Source organism: Stegastes partitus, unplaced genomic scaffold, assembly GCF_000690725.1.
Source record: "Stegastes partitus isolate 25-593 unplaced genomic scaffold, Stegastes_partitus-1.0.2 Scaffold60, whole genome shotgun sequence".
NCBI lineage: Eukaryota > Metazoa > Chordata > Actinopteri > Pomacentridae > Stegastes > Stegastes partitus.
This window is the reverse complement of record NW_007577791.1, coordinates 1,086,565-1,106,119: the sequence shown is the minus strand read 5'-3', so window position 1 is coordinate 1,106,119 and position 19,555 is coordinate 1,086,565. Positions and strand designations below refer to the sequence as shown.

Below are 19,555 nucleotides of genomic sequence, written 5' to 3'. Positions count from 1 at the left end.
CTACCACAATTTGGCCAATCGCAATGAAAAGTCGTCCCCACGTGACAGAATTCTTTCGGCACAGCATTTTAGTTGGACCTGACATATTCTAGACTCTAGACTTTTAGCATGACACCACTAAATTCACAAATTGAAAACACGAAGTTTATCTATAAACTGGATAGTGTTCCCTCTGCAAATCAAAACATGCTTGTATTTTATCATCTGAAGAAGTTTATTGATCTCTGCAGGAAAATAGTTTTGTTACAAAAGCTCAACACCCAGCCGATAAAATGTGAAACAAATGAGTATAATAATAATAATAATAATAATAATAATAATAATAATAATAATGAGCCAATGTGTAATGAAAGTAAAATAAGAAATACGCAAGATTACAACATACAAGTGCACAAGTTCGAGCGTACAATAAACCGACCTGGCAACCCAGCAAAGACCTACAGCTGAACCCCTGCCTGAAACCGCGGTTGACAGGTCTGAAGAAATCACGTTTTTTCTTTCACTAAATATCATCGTCGTGGCTGGACATGATGCAGCATCGGCATTATGTTACTGAATGACTCCACGTCGTATTAAAATATGTGTCATTTTAATATATGTTATATCCAGCACGATGGAACTGCAACCGGGATGATTCAACATTGTGATTGGGGGAGAGCGTTTGGGGAACATGGCAACCACGAAGCAAAACAGGAAGTGTTTGCAGGCGGGAAATTCGCTTACTGTTATGAAAGCGTTACTACGAACACTGAAAGGTTTTCTTTTCACTGACTGTTATTTCACCAAATTAAATCGAACTGACGATATTAAATGCGGCTCAGCGAGCGATAAGCAGGAATAAGAGTAACGTATAGACGTTATTAGCTTGACTGAGGCTACGACAAACTAGTTTACCAGCAACTTGAGTGGATCATGAGGGCAGAAATGGATAAAATCGTGTCGCTGTCACTTGGAGAAAGTACCGCAGAACTTCAGAAGTATCTGTCCTCAGTCACAAATGACCAAGTAAGTTATTTTTTTGCCATCTTGTCCCGACATAAAGCTCCTCCAGAAAACTCTGTCTGCTTTCTCGAACAGCACTTTATTCTGTTTTCTGCTCTCCAGCTCATCACTGTGATCACTAACAGCGCACTCAAAGGCAAGAAGGTCGGTACCATGATTAAAGGCATATTTAAAGGTAGGTACACAGTGTCATTTACAATTTGTGTGTCTGTTGGTGTCCGAAATATTAGTGTGCGGTTCAAGTGTGTGCTTGTTTTGTTTAGGCTCACCACCCAGTTCAACTGAAGGATCAAAACGCAGACTGCTGGTATATGAACACTGCATCCCTCTGTGTGAGTCTGGAGAACTTCAGACTGAGATGGCAGCTGATATAATTGGACTGCTGATGCTGGAGGTAAAAAAAAAAAAAAGAAAAAAAGTCTAACCTGGTGCTTTTTATAATTGTGCAAGTCACCACTCCAGCAGGATTCTGTGTTTAATAATGGCTGTTCAGTCAGATCGAGTCTTGTTTCTTATGTGTTATGATGTCTGGAAATCTCTCGTTGTTTTGGGGTTTCTTGCATTGTGATTACTATATCCAAATACTGTATAGATACATGAAAGTGATACATAAATTCATATAAAAAGAGATCCAAATAATGCTGTAGAGATGTAGAAAACAATACACAACTACTGATGAATTTAACTGCAGATGAGTGAAATTAATGAAAAAGTCTGACTCCTATATTAGTCCATTAGTCAGACTTTATTTATGCAGCACTGTTAAAATAAATGAAATGTAAAACATAGTGCTTTACAGAGCAAAAGATATTTTAAAAAAAACAATAAAATACAAACAAAAAAACCCAATACACCCCACAAACACAAATGAAAAACTCAATAAGACACAGACTGAGGAAATGCTCTCAGAAATATGTTATTTAGGAAGCAAAAGAGGCAGGATAAATCACCTATCCCAGCTGACTCAGGGTGAAGGCAGGGGACACCCTGGACAGGTCACCAGTCTATCACAGGGCTACACTTAGAGACAGACAACCAAGCACACTCACATTCACACCTACGGACAATTTAGAATCAACAATTAATCTCAACATGTTTCTGGACTGTGTGGGAGGAAGCCGGAGAACCCGGAGAGAACCCACGCTGCACGGGGAGAACATGCAAACTCCACGCAGAAAGATCCCGGGTGTTCTCACTGGGATGTGAACCGGCAACCTTCAAGGGAATATCTTTTGTAAAAAATGTGGTCCCTCTGTTCAATAGAGGTCCAGACACTTCCAGAATTAATGTCAAGGTGCACTGAAACTGTTTTGGTGGCATGTGGTGACCCAACACCTGACTATCACACATTATGTTGATTTATCTTTTAATTTGCCACCAATCTGTATGGTTGTGCATTTTTAGCGCTTCTTGGTTTCTGATCTCGTGTCAGACGTTTCATCTGTTTTTTTAAGAGATTTTACTGTTGCTATCCTGTTTTTTTTTTTGTTTGTTTGTTTTTTTTTATTAAGACATGTTAGCATACTTATCTCATCATATTATATGTCCAAGATGGCACAGATATAAGTTTCTGTCTATTTCTCATTTTGCCTTTTAAATGTCGCATACAGACTCACACACTGTCCGGACCGTCTCTTGCACAACTGGCATCTCTTTTTGTTGACGCCATTAAAGTGGGGAAAATGGGCAGTGGGAAATCCCTGGAGCTGTTTCCAACTGTTCTTACTGCCCTTGCGGCCTGTGACTCTTTGGCTTATGGCAAAGGTAACTGCAAATTACCAACCATGGTAACTTCTTCGTCTAAAGTTCTTTATATCAAATATATCAAAAGATGATGAATCTCCATCTCTTGTGGTTGCTTGATATATTGTTTTAACTTTAGGAGAACTCAGCGGTGAGGAATACAAGAAGCAGCTCATTAACAGCCTCTGTTCAAGCAGGTGGGGGCATCTCAGATATTATTAAAATTAAATTGTTAGTGTATTTACATGTAGATGAGCCAATGTACTCGTAGGTTTTAGTGAATTCTTGACAGTGTTTGAATATTTACTTGCCAATTTATGCCTAAATCCTTATAGATCGCAATGCTAGTATATTTGATTTTGTGTGTTCTTCTTTTTTTAGATGGGACCCGCAATGTGTTATCCATCTGACCACCATGTTTAGGTAACAACTCTCACTGCAAGGCTCACATGCTCTGATATTTTTCAGTTTCCATCAGAATAATGAGAGTTTCCACTCCTTGCCCTTTATTTATTGCGACTGTAATGTTCAGTGAGCTTTTAGAATGTTTCACGATGATGTTACAGCTGCTTTTGTTCTGTAATTTATTTGTGCCTGCCTCATTTTAGGGATGTGCCCTTGTCATCAGAGGAGCTGCAGTTTCTGGTGGAGAAAGTACTGAGGATGTTCACCAAACTAGATCTGCAGGAGATCCCGCCGCTGGTTTACCAGCTGCTGCTTTTATCCGCAAAGGTGTGTGTTTGTGTGTGACATGTTGATTTTTCGGCAGCACTGTTGCTCTTTCTCTGTTAATTATCTAAATGCTTGTCCTGTGTTTTGTTTCTTAGGGTTGTAAGAAACAGGTCCTGGATGGAATCATCAGTTATTTTAAAGAGCAAGATGTTCGCCAGGAAGAAGAGCAGAAACACGGAGAGTGAGTGGTTCATAAACAACAAGCGGCACATGCTGTACACACTCTCAATCCTACTGCACAGTTTCCATTAACTGATTGTTTATTTCATCTTCCTCAGAAGCCTGGATTTAGAAGTTCAGTCCATTCCACAGGACCAGCTCAGGCATGTGGAGGGAACTGCTATCCTCCACATAGTGTTTGCTGCACGACTTGACCATGAGCTTGGGAGAGAATTCCTCAAAAGCTTTAAGGTTATGAAAAAGCATAACTCTCCTGTTTGCTGTTTTAATTATCTGAGACATTTTCATTGCATTTTTAATGTAGCCTGTGCCATAAATCTTTAATTGCGTTTTGCAGACATCATACGTGGACTTGTGTCCTTTCAGCGTTGCCCTGTTGCTCTCAGTGGCACGTATCCAACGTTATGAAGATCAGGTAAGAAATCTATGCCATACGCTTCCTCTACTCATTTGAGTCTTTTTACATTTTTTACTATTTCTTTTCTCATTTCCCTGTTTTGAGTAGGTGTTTGACCTCTTAAAGGGGGCAATCATCAAGAGCTTCAAGGATGAGCAGCTGCAACAGGGGTCAAAGTTCTTACAAGATCTCCTGCCAGGTCACAGTAGTGTGGCTCAGATGATACTGGACACAGTCAAGAACAGGTAAGAGCAACAGAATATCTATTGACCCCTTTCAAAGCCTTCCAATTAAGAATTAGACAATGTAGCAGCTATTCTCTACTCTCCCTCCTATGCAGTGTGTTTGGATGGGATCATGTTACTCAGGGTCTGGTGCAGCTGGGCTTCTTCCTCATGGACACATTTGGACCCAAACCTGGACCCTTTGGCAAGAACACAGAGGGGTCTGCTACTGTAGCCCGAACCCCCACTCAGCAGGCATGCAAGCTGGGAGGACAGGTGCTGCTCCAGGGCTTTAAGGTAACTTTTGGTGTTGATTAGATATAATTAGAACCATCTAAATGTTTGGAAGTGATGCTTTCCTCACCCGAAGATGTGTCTGTTCACGACAGATGCACGAGCCTATAAGAGGGGAGATACTGGAGCAGGTCTTGAATCGACTAGTCACAAAGACGGCCTCACCTGTCAGTCATTACCTGGGTAATGCAATTTTTAGATAGTGGTGCCAGCTATTAAATGTGCAACAACGCCTAATCAGTGTAGGGACTGCATTTTGACTGTTCTTATGTTTTTGTTTCCTTATCAACAGATCTTTTCTCTGACATTGTGGTCTCCGCTCCCATGATCCTCCTGGAGTCGTCCTCCAAGGTGACAGAGACATTTGACCACATGTCCTACCTGCCTTTGGCTACTGTTCAGGGTCTACTGAAAGCTGTCCAGGTACCTACACAGACAGACAGACAGGCACATATGCACATTGTAGAGGTTTCTGTTGTCCAGTCATTTATTGATGATTATTCTCCAGCCTTTGCTCAAGATCAGCATGTCCTTGAAAGATGCTTTAATCCTGGTTCTCCGCAAGGCCATGTTTTCCAGGTATGTAGAACTTCGCTCTTAAACAGAGATTATCAGTACAGTTAATGTTTTAATCAGTGTATTTGAAAGCTTAATTTAAAAAAAAAAGAAGCTTTTTCTCACTACTTTACCCTCTCCTAAATGACTCTCTTCTAGCCAACTGGATGGCAGGAAGTCTGCAGTGACTGGCTTCTTGTTGCTGCTGAAGAACTTCAAAGTGTTGGGCAGCTTGGCTTCGAGTCAGTGCAGTCAGGCAATCTCCTCCAGCCAGGTACAGTTCCAGTTAAACTCATCACATGCTCTGTACGTACAGTATGCACATGTGCAACAAAGGTGCTGGAAAACATCAGCGGCTGTGGTGTGAATTTTTAAAACCTGGCCTTCCAAATAGTAACTGTGTTTCTGAATCCCTGCGTAGATCCAAGTGGATGTTCATTCTCGTTACAACTCCGCTGCCAATGAAGCGTTCTGCCTGGAGATCCTCAGCAGCCTGCGTCGCTGCCTGGGCCAGCAGGCTGATGTGCGCCTCATGCTCTATGAGGTCAGAGGCCTCTTTTCTATGCCATGTTTATTGGTTATTTTTACGTTTGCGGGTAACATTGCCTGCGCTATAATAACTAACCGACTGACAATTTTGTTGAGCGCAGGAATTCCTTATTTTACTGGATGATAAACATCTTTTGACAAAGACATGAGCTATAACTGACGAAGAAAATTCCTACGTATTTCAGGGTTTCTATGACGTTCTTCGGCGCAACTCTCAACTTGCCAGCTCCATCATGCAGACCCTCTTCTCACAGGTATGTGTGTGTACTAAGTCCATGTTGTGTCAGGTGTATGTTGGCCTGCATCGGGAGCCGTATGTCAAGTCTTTGTATCTTTAGCTGAAGCGATACTACGAGCCTGAACAAGACCTCCTGCCGCCTGTGAAACTGGAGCCGTGCATCACTGCTCACGGAGACCAAGTCTACCTCCAGGAGCCGCTGGTACTTCCTCTTCATTGCAGCATTATGGCAGGTGTGCTTTAGCTGGGTCAATATGTGCTGTCATAAAGAGTGTTTGTTCCGTTTCAGGCCCATCTGGTGAGCTGCACTGTACATTGCCTGCTGTGGCTGCAAAACATGCGCCAGTCAGCCAGACGCAATGCTGGCGACAGTGATGACGATGATGATGAGGAAGAGGAGGAGGGATACCAGTCTGACCTTAAGGCAATCCTAGAGAGCATGACAAGACGCATGATCAAGAGTGAACTTGAGGACTTTGAACTGGTATGAACTCAAAACAGGAGCATGCGCTGTTAAAGAGAAATCTGCACTGAGCTGCGTTGTTTAGATTTCAGAGGTCTTTAGTGCCTCCTGCTTTCCCCTAAACACCATCAATAAAATCCTACTGACTTTGTGTGGAAGATACCTGCACTAAGACTGTAAAATAACAATCACTAGCAATGTGTAATTCTATGAAAATAAGTAGTCTGAGTTAAAAAAAAAATAAAATTAAAAATAAAGAAAGAAATCATTGATATTGTGCCACTGGAAGCACTGCCTTAAGCCTTATGTGTCTATCTGATGAACAGGACAAGTCAGCAGAGTTTTCAATGGGATCCAGTGTTGGAGTGAAGAACAACATCTACGCTGTGCTGGTGATGGGAGTGTATGAGGTCCTCATGGAGTACAACTTTGTCACAGCCAACTACAGGTAACAACCATCTCTCTTTGTACGCTGTATTTTGTTGTTCGTTGTTATAGCGGTGATTTGTTTTTTTTTGTTTATGGGTTTGCTTCTGCGTCTTTCAGTAAAAGCTGCTTTGAGGAGCTCATTGAGCTGTTCAGCCGCTACCACAAGCTGTCTGAGATCTTGAAGGAGAAATCTGGAAAGGGTCGAGTGCCTTCACACAAGACGCCTCGCAGTTTGCTCTCCATGGGCTTCACATCAACTCTTGTCACTGTGCTCTTCAGGTATCAAATGGTTGTATCTGATTATAAAAATACATACAGTGAGTATTGGGGCTGCAAGGTGGCTCGGTGTTTAGCACCATTGCCTCATAGCAAGATGGTCACTGGTTCGCGTCCCGGTTAGGATGCCTGCGATCTTTCTGTGTGGAGTTTGCATGTTCTCCCCGTGCAGCGTGGATTCTCTCCGGGAAGTCCAAGCGGTGTATAGATGATGGATGGATGGACAATGAGTATTGATTGTGTTTTTTTTGTAGTTTGCAAAGACTTCTAGGCTTTGTATTTACAAGAACTATGAAAAGCTGTGAACTCAAAAACTGTTTTTCTAAATGTCACTGCAACAGTTAAGCATTGAAAAAAACAGATTTTTTTTTCTTTTCTTCCAGAGATACTACTCAGAGCAGGGAGGAAGCTCTTTCAGTGCTTCGCTCAAATGGAGAATTTGTGCGTTATGCAGTAAGCGTGGTTGTACAGAAGATCCAGCAGCTGGAGGAAACTGGTCACACAGATGGTCCAGATGGACAGAGCACAGACAGAACCTTCCGCTTCCTCTGTGACATGACAAGGTTGAAATCCCCTTTGGTCCAAATAACAGCAGTTAGTTTGACTTCATGCTTTTGTTCTCTGTGACACTGCTGCGACAGTAAGTGATCTTTGTCTAAATGTCTTCCCAGCGTGCTGATGTGGCGTTACACAAACATCCCCAGTGTGGTGGAGGAGGCCGGAAAGAAGGAGAAGCGCTCCAGCTTGTCGCAGCTTTGTTTGGAGGGTCTGCTCAGGATCTTCACTACCTGCCAGCAGCGCTACCCAGACAAGATGGCCCAGCTCCTCTCTGCCATGGGTTGGACATGCACTGTAAAAGCAGTTAATTTCTAGGTTTTGCGACGCAACAATTCATCATATTTTGTTTCTCACAGACAGCGCAGAAGATGATGCAGAGCAAGACGATGGAACAGAGATGAACTACTTTTACATCCGACAGTTTCAGGTGTATCTGTACAGAAAATAATATTCCATACACTAAGGAATGTGAGGCTAATTCTGCACAAGGAGCCATAATAATATGACAGATACCTGGCTTTTCACACCTTGTTGAGCAAATTCACTAAAATTCAATTCTCTTTTTCTGTCAATAGAGGGCGCTGTTCACTCAGTTAACAGGAGCTGAGGAGGAATTTAACAGTAAAGAGGCTCAGCTGCTGGTCAGCATCTTGACTGTGCTCTCACGCCAGCTAAAGCCCTCCTCCCAACAGGTAGGTCTGCTCTCGCATCCACTTTTTTTTTTTTTGGGCAAAGTGAAGGATGCTTTCTAATACGTCTACATTTAATCAACAGTTTGTTCAGATGATCACATGGACTGTGAAAATCTGCAAGGAGACGAGTTTTGGTGAGCGACAGTTTGCTTCATGTTTCTGCTTGTGTTCGGTGCAGTGACGCGTGTCCTAAAGTGCATTTCTTTCTCCTTTTAGAGGATGCTGCATTCTCAAAGGGGCTGCTCTCACTTCTCTTCAACCTGCATGTTCTCTATAAGAGTCCTGTAAGTTTGCTGCTGGAGCTCTGCCAAGACATCCACAGCCAGCTGGGAGATATCGATCAGGTACACACAACTACACCTTATGTACTTGGCATTGTGCTTTAAAAGAAACGCAACCAAGCAGGTGGCATCAGTTAATATCAGAAAATTATAGTGATTTAATTATGCTCAATTAGGCTGCACAGTTTTTATTTTATATCTCAATTTCCACATTTGATGTTATGTACATTTTTGCTTGATACTATTAGAACAACTTTCATTTAATCTCATAACTTCATGTTTTCTAAGTATCAGTAGATATCGGCCATGTTAGAACTTTCAGTTTATTACTCTGCAGTGCCAGAATTGTCCTTTTTTTAAAAAAAATATATTATTATTATTATTATTATTATTGTTGACACACAGCAAACTTTCTTTTCTATCAGCAGTCAGCTGTAACTCAATTTGCTGTACTAACAATACGTTTATGACAGTAAATGTATGACAATAATCTTCTATAACAATGCAACCAACAATCATGTGCCATTTCTTTTATTCTGCCTTTTCTTCGCTACAATCAGGATGTGGAGGTGGAAAAACAGTCACATTTCAACATCGTCAACATGAAAACTGCCACGACCGCTGCAGTAAGTGTTGGTTTTCTAACTGTAAGCTTCCGATTCTGTTTGCTTAGCGTTGCTCACCTTCCTCTTCATCGTCATTTTAATCTCTTTTCCCAGCTGCTGGTCCTGTCTCAAGTTGACAGAGTGCTCGATGAAGTGGACTGGCTTATTGCCAGAAAGAAAAGTCAGACAGCCTCTGACAAATTGGGCTCCGGTAAGAGGCCTTTTACTCTTGATGCTCACTTGGATTGATGCAGAGAGTTGAGAGTGGATGAGGGAAGCGATGCATTTTTCAGTAAATGCCACTGAAACTACTCTGATGTTATGTCCCTGATGTGCAGACGAGGCCTCCCAGACTGCAGGCCAGCAGGATGCACTTGAGAAAGCAGTGACAGTGCAGCTCGGGACTCTCTTGACGGCATTAAATGAGCTTGTTCAGACGGCCCTTCTGCCGGGCACCTGCACCATTACGCTGCTGAGGGAACTGAGCCGCACGTACACCATCCTCACCACCCTGGTCAAATATGTGCGTACTCGTCCACTCGATGATTTAAGTGAGAGCGTTGGGGCCAAGTGTGACTTCTTCTTTTCTTCGTCTTACTTTTAGTACATCCAGGTGTGCGCCAGCCAGCACGGGGCACTGCCAACTCGCTTTGAGAAGCTGGTGAGTCCGAGCTATTGTCACTTGATTTATATCTTCCAGTATTTCTAATGCCATGCTTGATTAATGTCTCCTGCGCCATCTGTGCAGGTCAAACTATCGGGCTCCCACCTAACACCGCAGTGCTACTCTTTCATCACATACGCACAGGTACGGCTCGGTTCACTTTTGCGATCTTAAGAGGTTTGTTGTTACGGATGTGACACATGCAACTTCATCCTCAAGAGGTTGAGGCTTTAAGAATGATTTTTTTTCCCTACGTGTTAGAGTGGCGAATTCAGTGGTGGAGATGACAAGAAGAAAAAGAGAAGGAATGAAGTCAACACTGCCGGCTCTGTAAGAACACTCACCTCCTACAAATGCACTGATTAAAGAACACACTCACACTGTTAGTTTCTTTGTTGTATTAATAAAAAATGTACAGAAACAACCGACAACTTTTGAACAAGTCTGTATATATTTTTCCCGTTTGGTAGGCAAAACTTCTACGTGAGACAAAGGCCATCCCTAACTTGATCTTCAGCATTGAACAGTATGAGAAGTATCTCATCACACTTACAAAGAAATCAAAGGTATGTGTGAACTCCAGCACATGAGATAATTTACAAAATATACATAAAAATACTTAACAAACAACAGCTGTCTGATAAGTGCTGTCAGTTAAAAAAAAGACACAGTGTTCAACCTCCAACATCTGTATCTACGTTTGTTCAGGTAAATCTGATGCAGTACATGAAGCTGAGCACCTCAAGAGATTTCCGCATCAACGCTGCTACCCTGGACGCAGCGCTGCAGGAGCAGGACGACAGTCAGGAGGTCAGCTCAGCTCCAACAGGACCACAAATACCAGTTTATCACACACAACTGCCTCTTTTCTCACATTTTACTGTATCACATTAGTTAGCTGACACAATATCCAGACTGTGTTCCTTGTTGAAATGTTTCCCCCTGGTGGTGCATGTGGCTAAAACATTAAACCGAAACTTGGTTTAAGAAAGCTTCATCATGCACACGTGATGTTTTGAGCTGCATGTCAGTCCTGTTTGTTGGCTGGATTCTTAATGTCTGCACTTCCATTTTTTTCCTCTCAGCCCACAGAGTCCCAGGACACAGAAGAGACGCAAGAACCCAAACAGAAGAAGAGAAAACACTGAGTTGATATTGGACCACTCCGTTTGATGCTTTCCTCACGTTTTCACTCGACCAGCCGATGAACAGCGTCCTGGTAGTTGCTTGTTTCAAACTGCTGTTTTCAGAATAACAGCAGCTCAAAAAGTGCTACCTTACTTGTGGAGAGAGCCCTTGGTGATGTCGATGATTTGGTAGATGTCCAAGGCTTCACCTGTGGAAAGTTTGCACACACACAGTTTGATGATCTCGTTGTGTTCCTATACTTTGCTTTATTCAAAAGAAATATGTATTTTGTACATATATTAAATGTACTTAGTTATTTTCAACTGACATTAAAGTTGTTGCTTTGGTTTTACATTATTTTAAGATTTGTCAAGAAGTAATTTGACTTCCTGCTCCTATTTCATCAAGCGGATGAATGATAAAAGCTGCTCTGTTAAGATTAAAGTTGTTTCGTTTTGAAATAAATATTATATTCCTTATTCTACTTATAGACTTTGTACTCATTTATTGACAATTAAACATTTTTCCCAACACATCAGTTGTAAAATATATATATATATATATAAAAGGCTGATGATGGTGCGCTGGACTCACCAGGTGCTATATATATATATATATATAAAAGGCTGATGATGGTGCGCTGGACTCACCAGGTGCTAGGCCGTATTTTCGTTCCACCCCTGTGGGGTTGGAGGGAGTCACACAGTCCATGGTGACCTCCTTCCTCAGACACTGGTCGATGTCCACGGCACTGAAGAAAGCTACTGACTGTGGAAGGTCCTGCATGCCTAACGCATGAGCGAACACACTCCTGCAGGGGAAAGAAGCAGCACAATCAGAAGCGCTGCCAATTTAGTTGCACATTTGGACAGAAAGAGCAAACACTGAGCTGACCTCGTGAGCAGGTTTGTGATTTGGAGCGCCAGCGCTGCTCGGTAACGGTCTTCACTGCGGACGAGGTACCGCACCTCGTCGTGGATGCTGATGCAGAAACGGCCGTCGATGTTGTGCTCCTCAAAGAGCCACTTCATGGCCACCAACATCAGATGTAGGTAGTCCACCGCGGAGCTCTGCACCACCCAGTTCACTCTGCTGGTGATAAACTAACAAAAAGAATTCAGCAACATCTTACTTTGAAGGTTAAAGGTGTTATTTTGTTGTTCAAAGGCTCCATTAGCAATAACAACGGATGTTTATGGCACAAATCACTTCAAGGAAAAAAAATGCAACAGTAAATCAAAGTGGACAGTAAAATATTTAAAGGTAATAAACATCTTTTTATAAAGATTCTCCAGAAATAAACTACTAATGGAGACTGCTCATGTTCGTTTAATATAAACACGTTGATTAGAAGCTGTCCTGTCCCACTAATCAACACCTTCTCACCTCATTGCTAACTGCCGTGGGCTCCAGTGCTCTGCTAATCCTGCAGCCGAGAACAGGAGTTGCTGGCTTCGCTGAATGAGCTATACTCTCCAGCTTGTTGAACATGTCCGACTCGGTGCCTCCACCCCACAGACGTTTGCCGACAATATCCCACCTCTTCCGCTGAGAGCTGAGGGGATATATAAACATAGGCAGGCAGAATAAGACACAGAGAACCAGAGACAACTTAACAGAATGTGCTGTGATACTAAAATGGCTCTGCAATTTTTTTTGTTTTACTTCCTCTCTCACCACTTTGAGGCCAGTTTGCTGATCCTTCGCAATTCCTGCAGGGAGACACCTCCGCTTTCCTCCCTCTGCACCTCTATGTCCAGTTCATCGACCAGCCACTCACCCTCCTCTGACAGAAGGTAACTGGCAAAAGATATAACAAACAAGCAGGGATAGAGCTCAGCTTGCGTTACTAAGAATAAAATCTCAGCTCAAACTGATCCAACAATCTTGTTGAACTTACCTGCGTATACCCTTTGTTAAGGCGTACATCTGCCTGGCCTTACTGGCAGCTTCTGTCTGATCAAGGCGGTGGTTGAACTGCATCAGTAGCCTCTCAGCAAACGGCTGCCCTGCACCGTATATGCGTCCGTAATTGAACACCTTTGCGTGCTCTCGGCTGATGCCCACAGCATCAGCAGTACGGCTGTGCAGGTCAGTGCCCTGACTCTTCTTTCCCTGAAGGGTCATCCAACCGAACGCCGTACAACCTAAAACACAAAGACACTTATTAGGCAGAATTACTATCAGATGCTGCTGCAGACAACTACAACGCACTTCGACAACTTTAACAATAGTTTTTTAAAAATAAAAGTAAGAGATTTCACCATGCATGCCAGCGAAGTGAGCCTCCCCGAGCACCGCAGCGATCCATAACTCTTGCGAGTCTACGTCTGCTCCAACCAGGTGATATCCTGGAGGAACCTGTACCATGGCCTTCAGCTCGCTGCCTACCCGATCCCGCTGAGGACACAACAAACAGCAAAAAAATCCTTTCAAGTCTGATGAAGACAAATTAGCCCAGTTTCATACTTCAGGTGTTCAGTTTTCTTCGTCGGCTCTGCCTCTTACCCGTGCATTACTGGCAGTCAGCCATGTTGGCTCCACAGCCCTCCGTGTTACCGTTCCAGCCGTGATGACCTGAGGTAATATGGCACCATATTGGCCCTCCTCATCAAACTCTTTGTGTCTTTGGAGGGACAGAAAGTTTATTACATACAGCAATGACTTTACTATAAATTAAGCGACTGCTTTTAATATTGCAGACAGACCTGCTGACAGCGTGAGGAAGCTCCCCCTTTTTGAGAAACAGCACCATCTGGGAGCTGCAAAGGGGCACGAAACAAAGCATGTATTCATTCACCAGCCGACTGGAAGTGATAAATACTTTTATGGCAGAAACTGACGGGTACCTAATACGTTTATGGGCATTCCTCCAGAAGGACATCATTTTGTTGATTTCCAGAGCTCGTGTTGCGTTGGTTCCGCCCCTTCCTGCTCTAAGAGTGCCGTCCTCCATCTTGGCCAGGAAGTCTTTTGAAAAAGGACTGCCGACATTGTTGTGATTACCATCCTAGAAACACAAATAGTGGTCAGACACTTAGACACCGTAGGTAGCTCAATGGAATGACGTTGTGCCAATGCTACTTATTCAGAGCACTTCAGGTAAACAAGGAAACGTCTGTTCACCTTATGCGGCAATTTGAAAAACCAGCAACCTGGAATATCGACATCATTGTAGGGGCCGTTTCCATGGTGATAATCGCACTGACTCTTTGCTTGGACGTGATGTTGATCTTGGGACTGTTGGTGATACAGTATGTCATAAACCAATCACAATGAAGCAAGAAAACAAACAATAAAAAACCACAACATGTATAAGTTAAACAAGTCAGTTCTATATTTAGAAAGGTATTAAAGCATTGGATTAAATGCTAGGGCTTTAAAGATGTGAAGCATCTGCAAAAAAAAAAAACCCCACTGCACTCACCTTGTTTTTCTTCTGCGCTCCATTTCTAATCATTGAGATGCTACTTTCTTCTGTCAGACTTTCCAGGGAACCTAATTCTTCCACCTAGAAATGACATTGAGAAACACGTCTCTTTCATGAAGTGTATTCTATCCTTCCAGACCCATAAGCCTGATAAGTTACCCAGTATAACACTGACTGAAAAAAGAATTGGCACAGTATAGTTCATATAAAGCACCGGGGGGAAAAGTACATTTGGTGAAAGTGCACCTTAGAACGTCACACTGATTTATTTGTTGATCTGTTTGAACTTTAACGAAAACCATCTTGTTTGCTGTTGATATTAAAGAAAAGCTCTAAACTTGATGATTATCAGACAAAATCTGAAGCTAGAGGAATTAATTTTGTATGATTTTTAAGCAGCCTATTATAGATGATTATTCCTTATGGACATTAGCACAATCCCTGTTTCTGGAAAGAGTAAGTTGTACGTGTAACATCTGTTTGTTTTTTTTCTGGCTCGAGTCATGACTCTGAGAAGAAGTGGTGCAACTGTTAATGCAAATTGCTTCAAACATGACAATACTTCAGTCACATTACATTATGCGTGTATGCACCTTTGCCCACACTGTGCTGTCTGTCAACCATTCATCTGAAGGGCTGGAGTCCAGATATTCAGGCTTCTCTTTGCTGTTCTGCTCACAGTACTCTCTGTAAACACTCTCAATAGCTCTGTGGAACACAACAAGGCTTTAATACACAAACACTTGGTAAGAAATGACCTTGCCATGTTTCTATTTTAAGAGCAGTAAGTACCTGTGTGGGCACACAGGCCCGTCGTTTTCCTCCTGAGGATTTAGGTTGTCCCTGCGTCCAGGTACCAGGTAGCCCCAGCCATGTTTCTCTGTGTAATGCAGGGGGAAACCATCCCATGTCAGACCCATGAGTTTAGGGGTCAATCTCATCTGTAGACTGATGAGACTGGCTCCAGGTGACCAGCTGTCCTCCGCAGACATCTTTTCACACAGCTTACGATACCACCTGAGGGAGAAAATAAAAATGGACTAATTTACCCTGTCAGTGGTAAATGATGGAGAACACTGAGCGCTGATAAATACCAGGCTGTGTGCTTGAGAGTGGTCTTACCCTGGATGTCCAGGTAGATGCTGCCGTCTCTTAGGAAGTCGATTCACTGTTTCCTTCAGGTTCTCAACAGCCAGCCTGCTGGGACAGGGACCTGCCATCTCCTCTTCAGATGGTGGACCTGGGTCTAATGATCACCAACAATCACCTCATCCGTTACTTTACTAACAACCTTTGTGCCATACTGTTATAATAAATAAGCTTAATAAGAAATACGTGATCAGCCAAATGAATATGTTTCAGGTTCTGAACTTATACCGTCTTCCCACTCTGGTAGAGGAGTAGCAGCTTGTGGTTCAGCTGCTTTTTTGGAATTTTTCTTCTTGCTGGCAGCTACTTTCTTCTGTTTGAACTCCTGCACATCCCACTCAAGATCCCAAAGCCAGGGGTCTTCTTTGTATCTTAAAAAAAATACACACCACATGCAATGGGAATGTTTTTATACAAAGCCCTTTACTGCCTTGGGATTCTCAGCCACATATTATGCATAATGTCATCCTCCTTTTATGTGTCACACTGGTATAGCCATGTTAAATGTAGTAAAAAAAAAACAAAAACAATAATAAGAGGAAGAATCAGTGCTCCTCTCACCTGTCATCCTGCAATAGCTGGCAGGCATCATCTGCTAGAGTCATCAGAGACTTCTTCATCTCTCTCTGGAGCTCTTCGTAAACGTCCTGAGAGTCTTCCAGGTATCTCCCCCAGTTCTGATTGACAGGAAGGTAGCTCACGCCCATCTCAAGCATCCCTGCAAACGTCACTGGATGAGGGCACCTTATTAAACACAGAGGAGAAACGTTGTGGCAATGTGAATAACACAATACCATATATTCTTATCTACACCATCAGTACACATGCAGTCAGAGATACCGAAAATGCTGGGAGTTACCGACCTCTCCATGAAGAGGGGTAGCTGCTCTGTGAACACCTGATGTGTGGCCTCAACATCCAGAGCGCAATACTGCATTAACTCCTGTAGGTGACAGCAGAAGCAAACTTATTTTTGCCTGACTGCAAGTTGTGACGAGCACAAGTCATCCAGAAGATATAAAATTACATACAATTTTGGTCTACATTCAATAACTATCTGACGCACATTTTGTCAAGAACCTCTGACCTGGAAGTTGTTTCTGACATCCATCATGGTTCCCTTCACAAAGGTCTCTCTGGCTTCTTTCTGCAGCGGCGGCCCTCCCACATACAGAGCGTGGACATCAGCCAGATTGTTGATGCTGCTGATGTTCACCCAGTCCCAGGAGCCGATCTATGCACAGAACATCATGTCAACACTGAATTTAGTCTAATAAATACCCAACATAAAGATCTTGACTTTTCCTGCTAAAGCAAACCTGCACACTGCCACTCATAATGTATATTGTGGGTTAAAAACAAAAAACACACAAACCTTTGGGCCCTCCTTTTTCCATGCAGCTTTCTTAATGTGTTCCTTGACCTCCTGAAGACCCCTCTTTTTACCCATCTTATTGGCCATCCACAGTGTGCGCTGGAATCCTGTCAGCCCCGAGATGGCCATGTGAAGGCTCATGGTGTCCATGAAGCGAACCTTTGTACCCTTAGAGGAAAGAGAACACATACATTTTTTTTAAATGTACTAAACATCGACTTCATTCACAAAGAACGTCAGAATCTGCTACTGGGCATATTTTATCATGTGGATCATCCAACAAAGGTGCAACCCAAACGAAGAAAGGAGATAAAATGCTAGGAAGTGTAAAAGAGTACATGTGAAAGAAAGTCAAAACGCAGCATTCTGTGAATACCAACCTTGAGCAGATATTGCTCTTTAATATGAGAACGGTCAAAACTGACATTATGGCCCACGATGAGCCTCTTCTTCCACTGACCCTTGGGGGCGCGGGCAGAGTTGAATGGTGTCTCCAGTGGAATGAGGTCAGCAAGGCTCAACTGGTTAGACCAGGAGTATCTCTCTTCAATCAGACGCTTACTGCACCACGAGTACCTAGCAAGTGAGAGCGTTAATAGTGTGTTTTTAGCAGGTTTTTGGCAATATTAGTGGATCATACAGATCCATGTTCTGTCTATCAAGTGCAACAACTAACCCAACACCACAACAAAGCTAACAAAACTGTTAAATGCAAGCAGGTGCATTTCTGTCCTTAAAATGAGTTTGGTTCAGTCCTCACCAGTTTGTGGGAGACACAGCAACAGCCAGTGTGGGACAGTGCCCCTCCGCCATGCACACCTCCACATCAAACACCAATGCAGACTCCTCTGGGAAATCAACTTTCTGACTCTCCCCATTGGGCCCATAGCGTGTCCAGCCAACCTCGTAGCTCCATTCCTGAGGCATGGGCGGTAGCTCAGCTTGGTGAAGCTTGATGGCAGCCTCAAGGTAGGGAAAGCTCTGCTTCTCAGCCAACTTACGAAAGTGCTCATCAATGTTTTTGCCGTACATCTGGGGAAGTTTGAGCGTGACATCGGGCAACAGTGATGTTTCTTTGCCCCACAGCTGGTGCTTCTGCAAGTGCTCAATGCTACGCTCTACGGCATCCTCTCTGTACTCTGGTTCCAGTCCTCGAAAGATCTGCTCATGGAGATTTTTCGACAGCATCTGAATGTTAAGGGGGTTCAGGCGAGTCTCTGGAGAGGTCTCCCCCTGAAGAGAGTGAAGCTTGGTGGAGTAGAAGGAACGCAGCCTCGTCCATTGTAGAGAGTTAAGAGTCCTCAGCAGAGGACAGCGTGACACACGCAGCATCACCTCATGGGGACTTCTCACTAGAGCTGTAAGATATTGATACAATGACAAGGTGACATGATTAGTAAGGTTAAGTTTCTGCCTCTCATGAGTTTCTCTCTCACAGCCATAAGGTAGCACTTTGGTTAAAGGCAGAGGCTCACGACCTGGACTGTTGGCTGCCACATCCCAGTGACAACTGTGCAATAATCCTGCGTCCTGAACCCATACACCTTCTTCTAATACAGCATTTATAGTGTATATTCTATCAGCATTATTTGTACCTTGTCATGTAATAATCCTGGATCTGCTAACGGCTCAAGGACCCTTTCTTTACACTTTATTACTTGTATACTGCATTTCAAGAGTCTATTCTATTACCACCATTTGCACTTTATCTTTTTCTTATCTGTAATATCTATCTATCTATCTATCTATCTATCTATCTATCTATCTATGTACTGTATGGCACAAACTGGGACTACATGCTGCTATATCAAGGTACTAGATAGATTTTAGACACAGATAAATAATGTTTGATCATATGTTATGATTTGTGACTTGTTACTGTAATATAGTTAAGTGCCCAAAATCATACTCGTCTTTTAGAGTTTGTTAATTCACGTGTCAGTGGTTTTGTGAGCCTCTAAATGTGTCTGCTTGTCTCTCATCACTTATCTCTGCCAACTCCACAGCATTTTGATCATTTCACTCAGATAACTTGTGTTTACAGCAACTTTATCAACTCCAGACATGACCGAAAGCACTTGCACTGAAATTCAACCAGCTTCACCAACTGCATCATAGTACAGCTACTTCACTTAGTAGAAAATTAGTCGCCTCACTCTCACATTATTGTCGCTGCTGCACCACCAGCCTCCTCACGCATGTTTACCAACACTTTGCTAACCATGCTAACCTGACAGCAACTAAACACATGCTAACTGTTTAGCGCTGCGCTGTTGACAGTCCTCGCTAGACTGCCTGCAAGAGCTAAATAACGCGCCTCAGCCGCTATGAGTTGCCCATTAATTATAACGTTAACCAAACATAATATGTTTGAATCACTCCAGAGTAAATGATAGCTACCTTAGCATTGATTCTTTACTCACGGGGTTGTGAGAGCTGAGCAAGCGTTAGCGCCCCCGTGTGGTCGGGATGACCGCGGCGCTTTTGAGAATGGGAAGTAATGATTGGATACGCATCGCGGTGGACCAGGGTATGTTTTGCATCAACGAAGGAGGAATTTTACACAATTCGTTGCGTAAATAATGTGAAGA

General features: G+C 43.0%; 2 protein-coding genes across 2 annotated transcripts; one reads left to right on the top strand and one right to left on the bottom strand.

The window, feature by feature from the left end:
* The first annotated feature begins 802 nt into the window (after positions 1-802).
* fanci (FA complementation group I) lies at positions 803-11,494 on the top strand. The gene is made up of 37 exons (XM_008275876.1): positions 803-1,005; positions 1,105-1,177; positions 1,266-1,396; positions 2,613-2,766; positions 2,885-2,942; positions 3,127-3,168; positions 3,354-3,477; positions 3,573-3,658; positions 3,756-3,888; positions 3,995-4,072; positions 4,163-4,299; positions 4,395-4,575; positions 4,668-4,755; positions 4,865-4,995; positions 5,081-5,151; positions 5,287-5,401; positions 5,549-5,671; positions 5,862-5,930; positions 6,015-6,116; positions 6,204-6,398; positions 6,704-6,825; positions 6,924-7,085; positions 7,466-7,645; positions 7,754-7,920; positions 7,997-8,067; positions 8,216-8,332; positions 8,415-8,466; positions 8,549-8,676; positions 9,174-9,239; positions 9,333-9,429; positions 9,557-9,741; positions 9,823-9,879; positions 9,967-10,026; positions 10,144-10,212; positions 10,353-10,448; positions 10,591-10,692; positions 10,968-11,494. The coding sequence occupies exons 1-37, from the start codon at positions 913-915 to the stop codon at positions 11,028-11,030; spliced, it is 3,978 nt and encodes a 1,325-aa protein (XP_008274098.1). The 5' UTR covers positions 803-912; the 3' UTR covers positions 11,031-11,494.
* Positions 11,132-19,395, bottom strand: polg (polymerase (DNA directed), gamma). Its single transcript, XM_008275877.1, has 23 exons — positions 19,365-19,395; positions 17,725-18,322; positions 17,345-17,540; positions 16,965-17,132; positions 16,677-16,823; positions 16,453-16,532; positions 16,151-16,333; positions 15,818-15,960; positions 15,563-15,686; positions 15,233-15,457; positions 15,034-15,148; positions 14,438-14,521; positions 14,137-14,250; positions 13,860-14,020; positions 13,719-13,772; positions 13,519-13,636; positions 13,275-13,410; positions 12,911-13,157; positions 12,688-12,810; positions 12,397-12,565; positions 11,905-12,113; positions 11,661-11,821; positions 11,132-11,218 (listed from the first exon to the last, which is right to left on the bottom strand). The coding sequence occupies exons 2-23, from the start codon at positions 18,294-18,296 to the stop codon at positions 11,160-11,162; spliced, it is 3,588 nt and encodes a 1,195-aa protein (XP_008274099.1). The 5' UTR covers positions 18,297-18,322; positions 19,365-19,395; the 3' UTR covers positions 11,132-11,159.
* Positions 19,396-19,555: the final 160 nt, after the last annotated feature.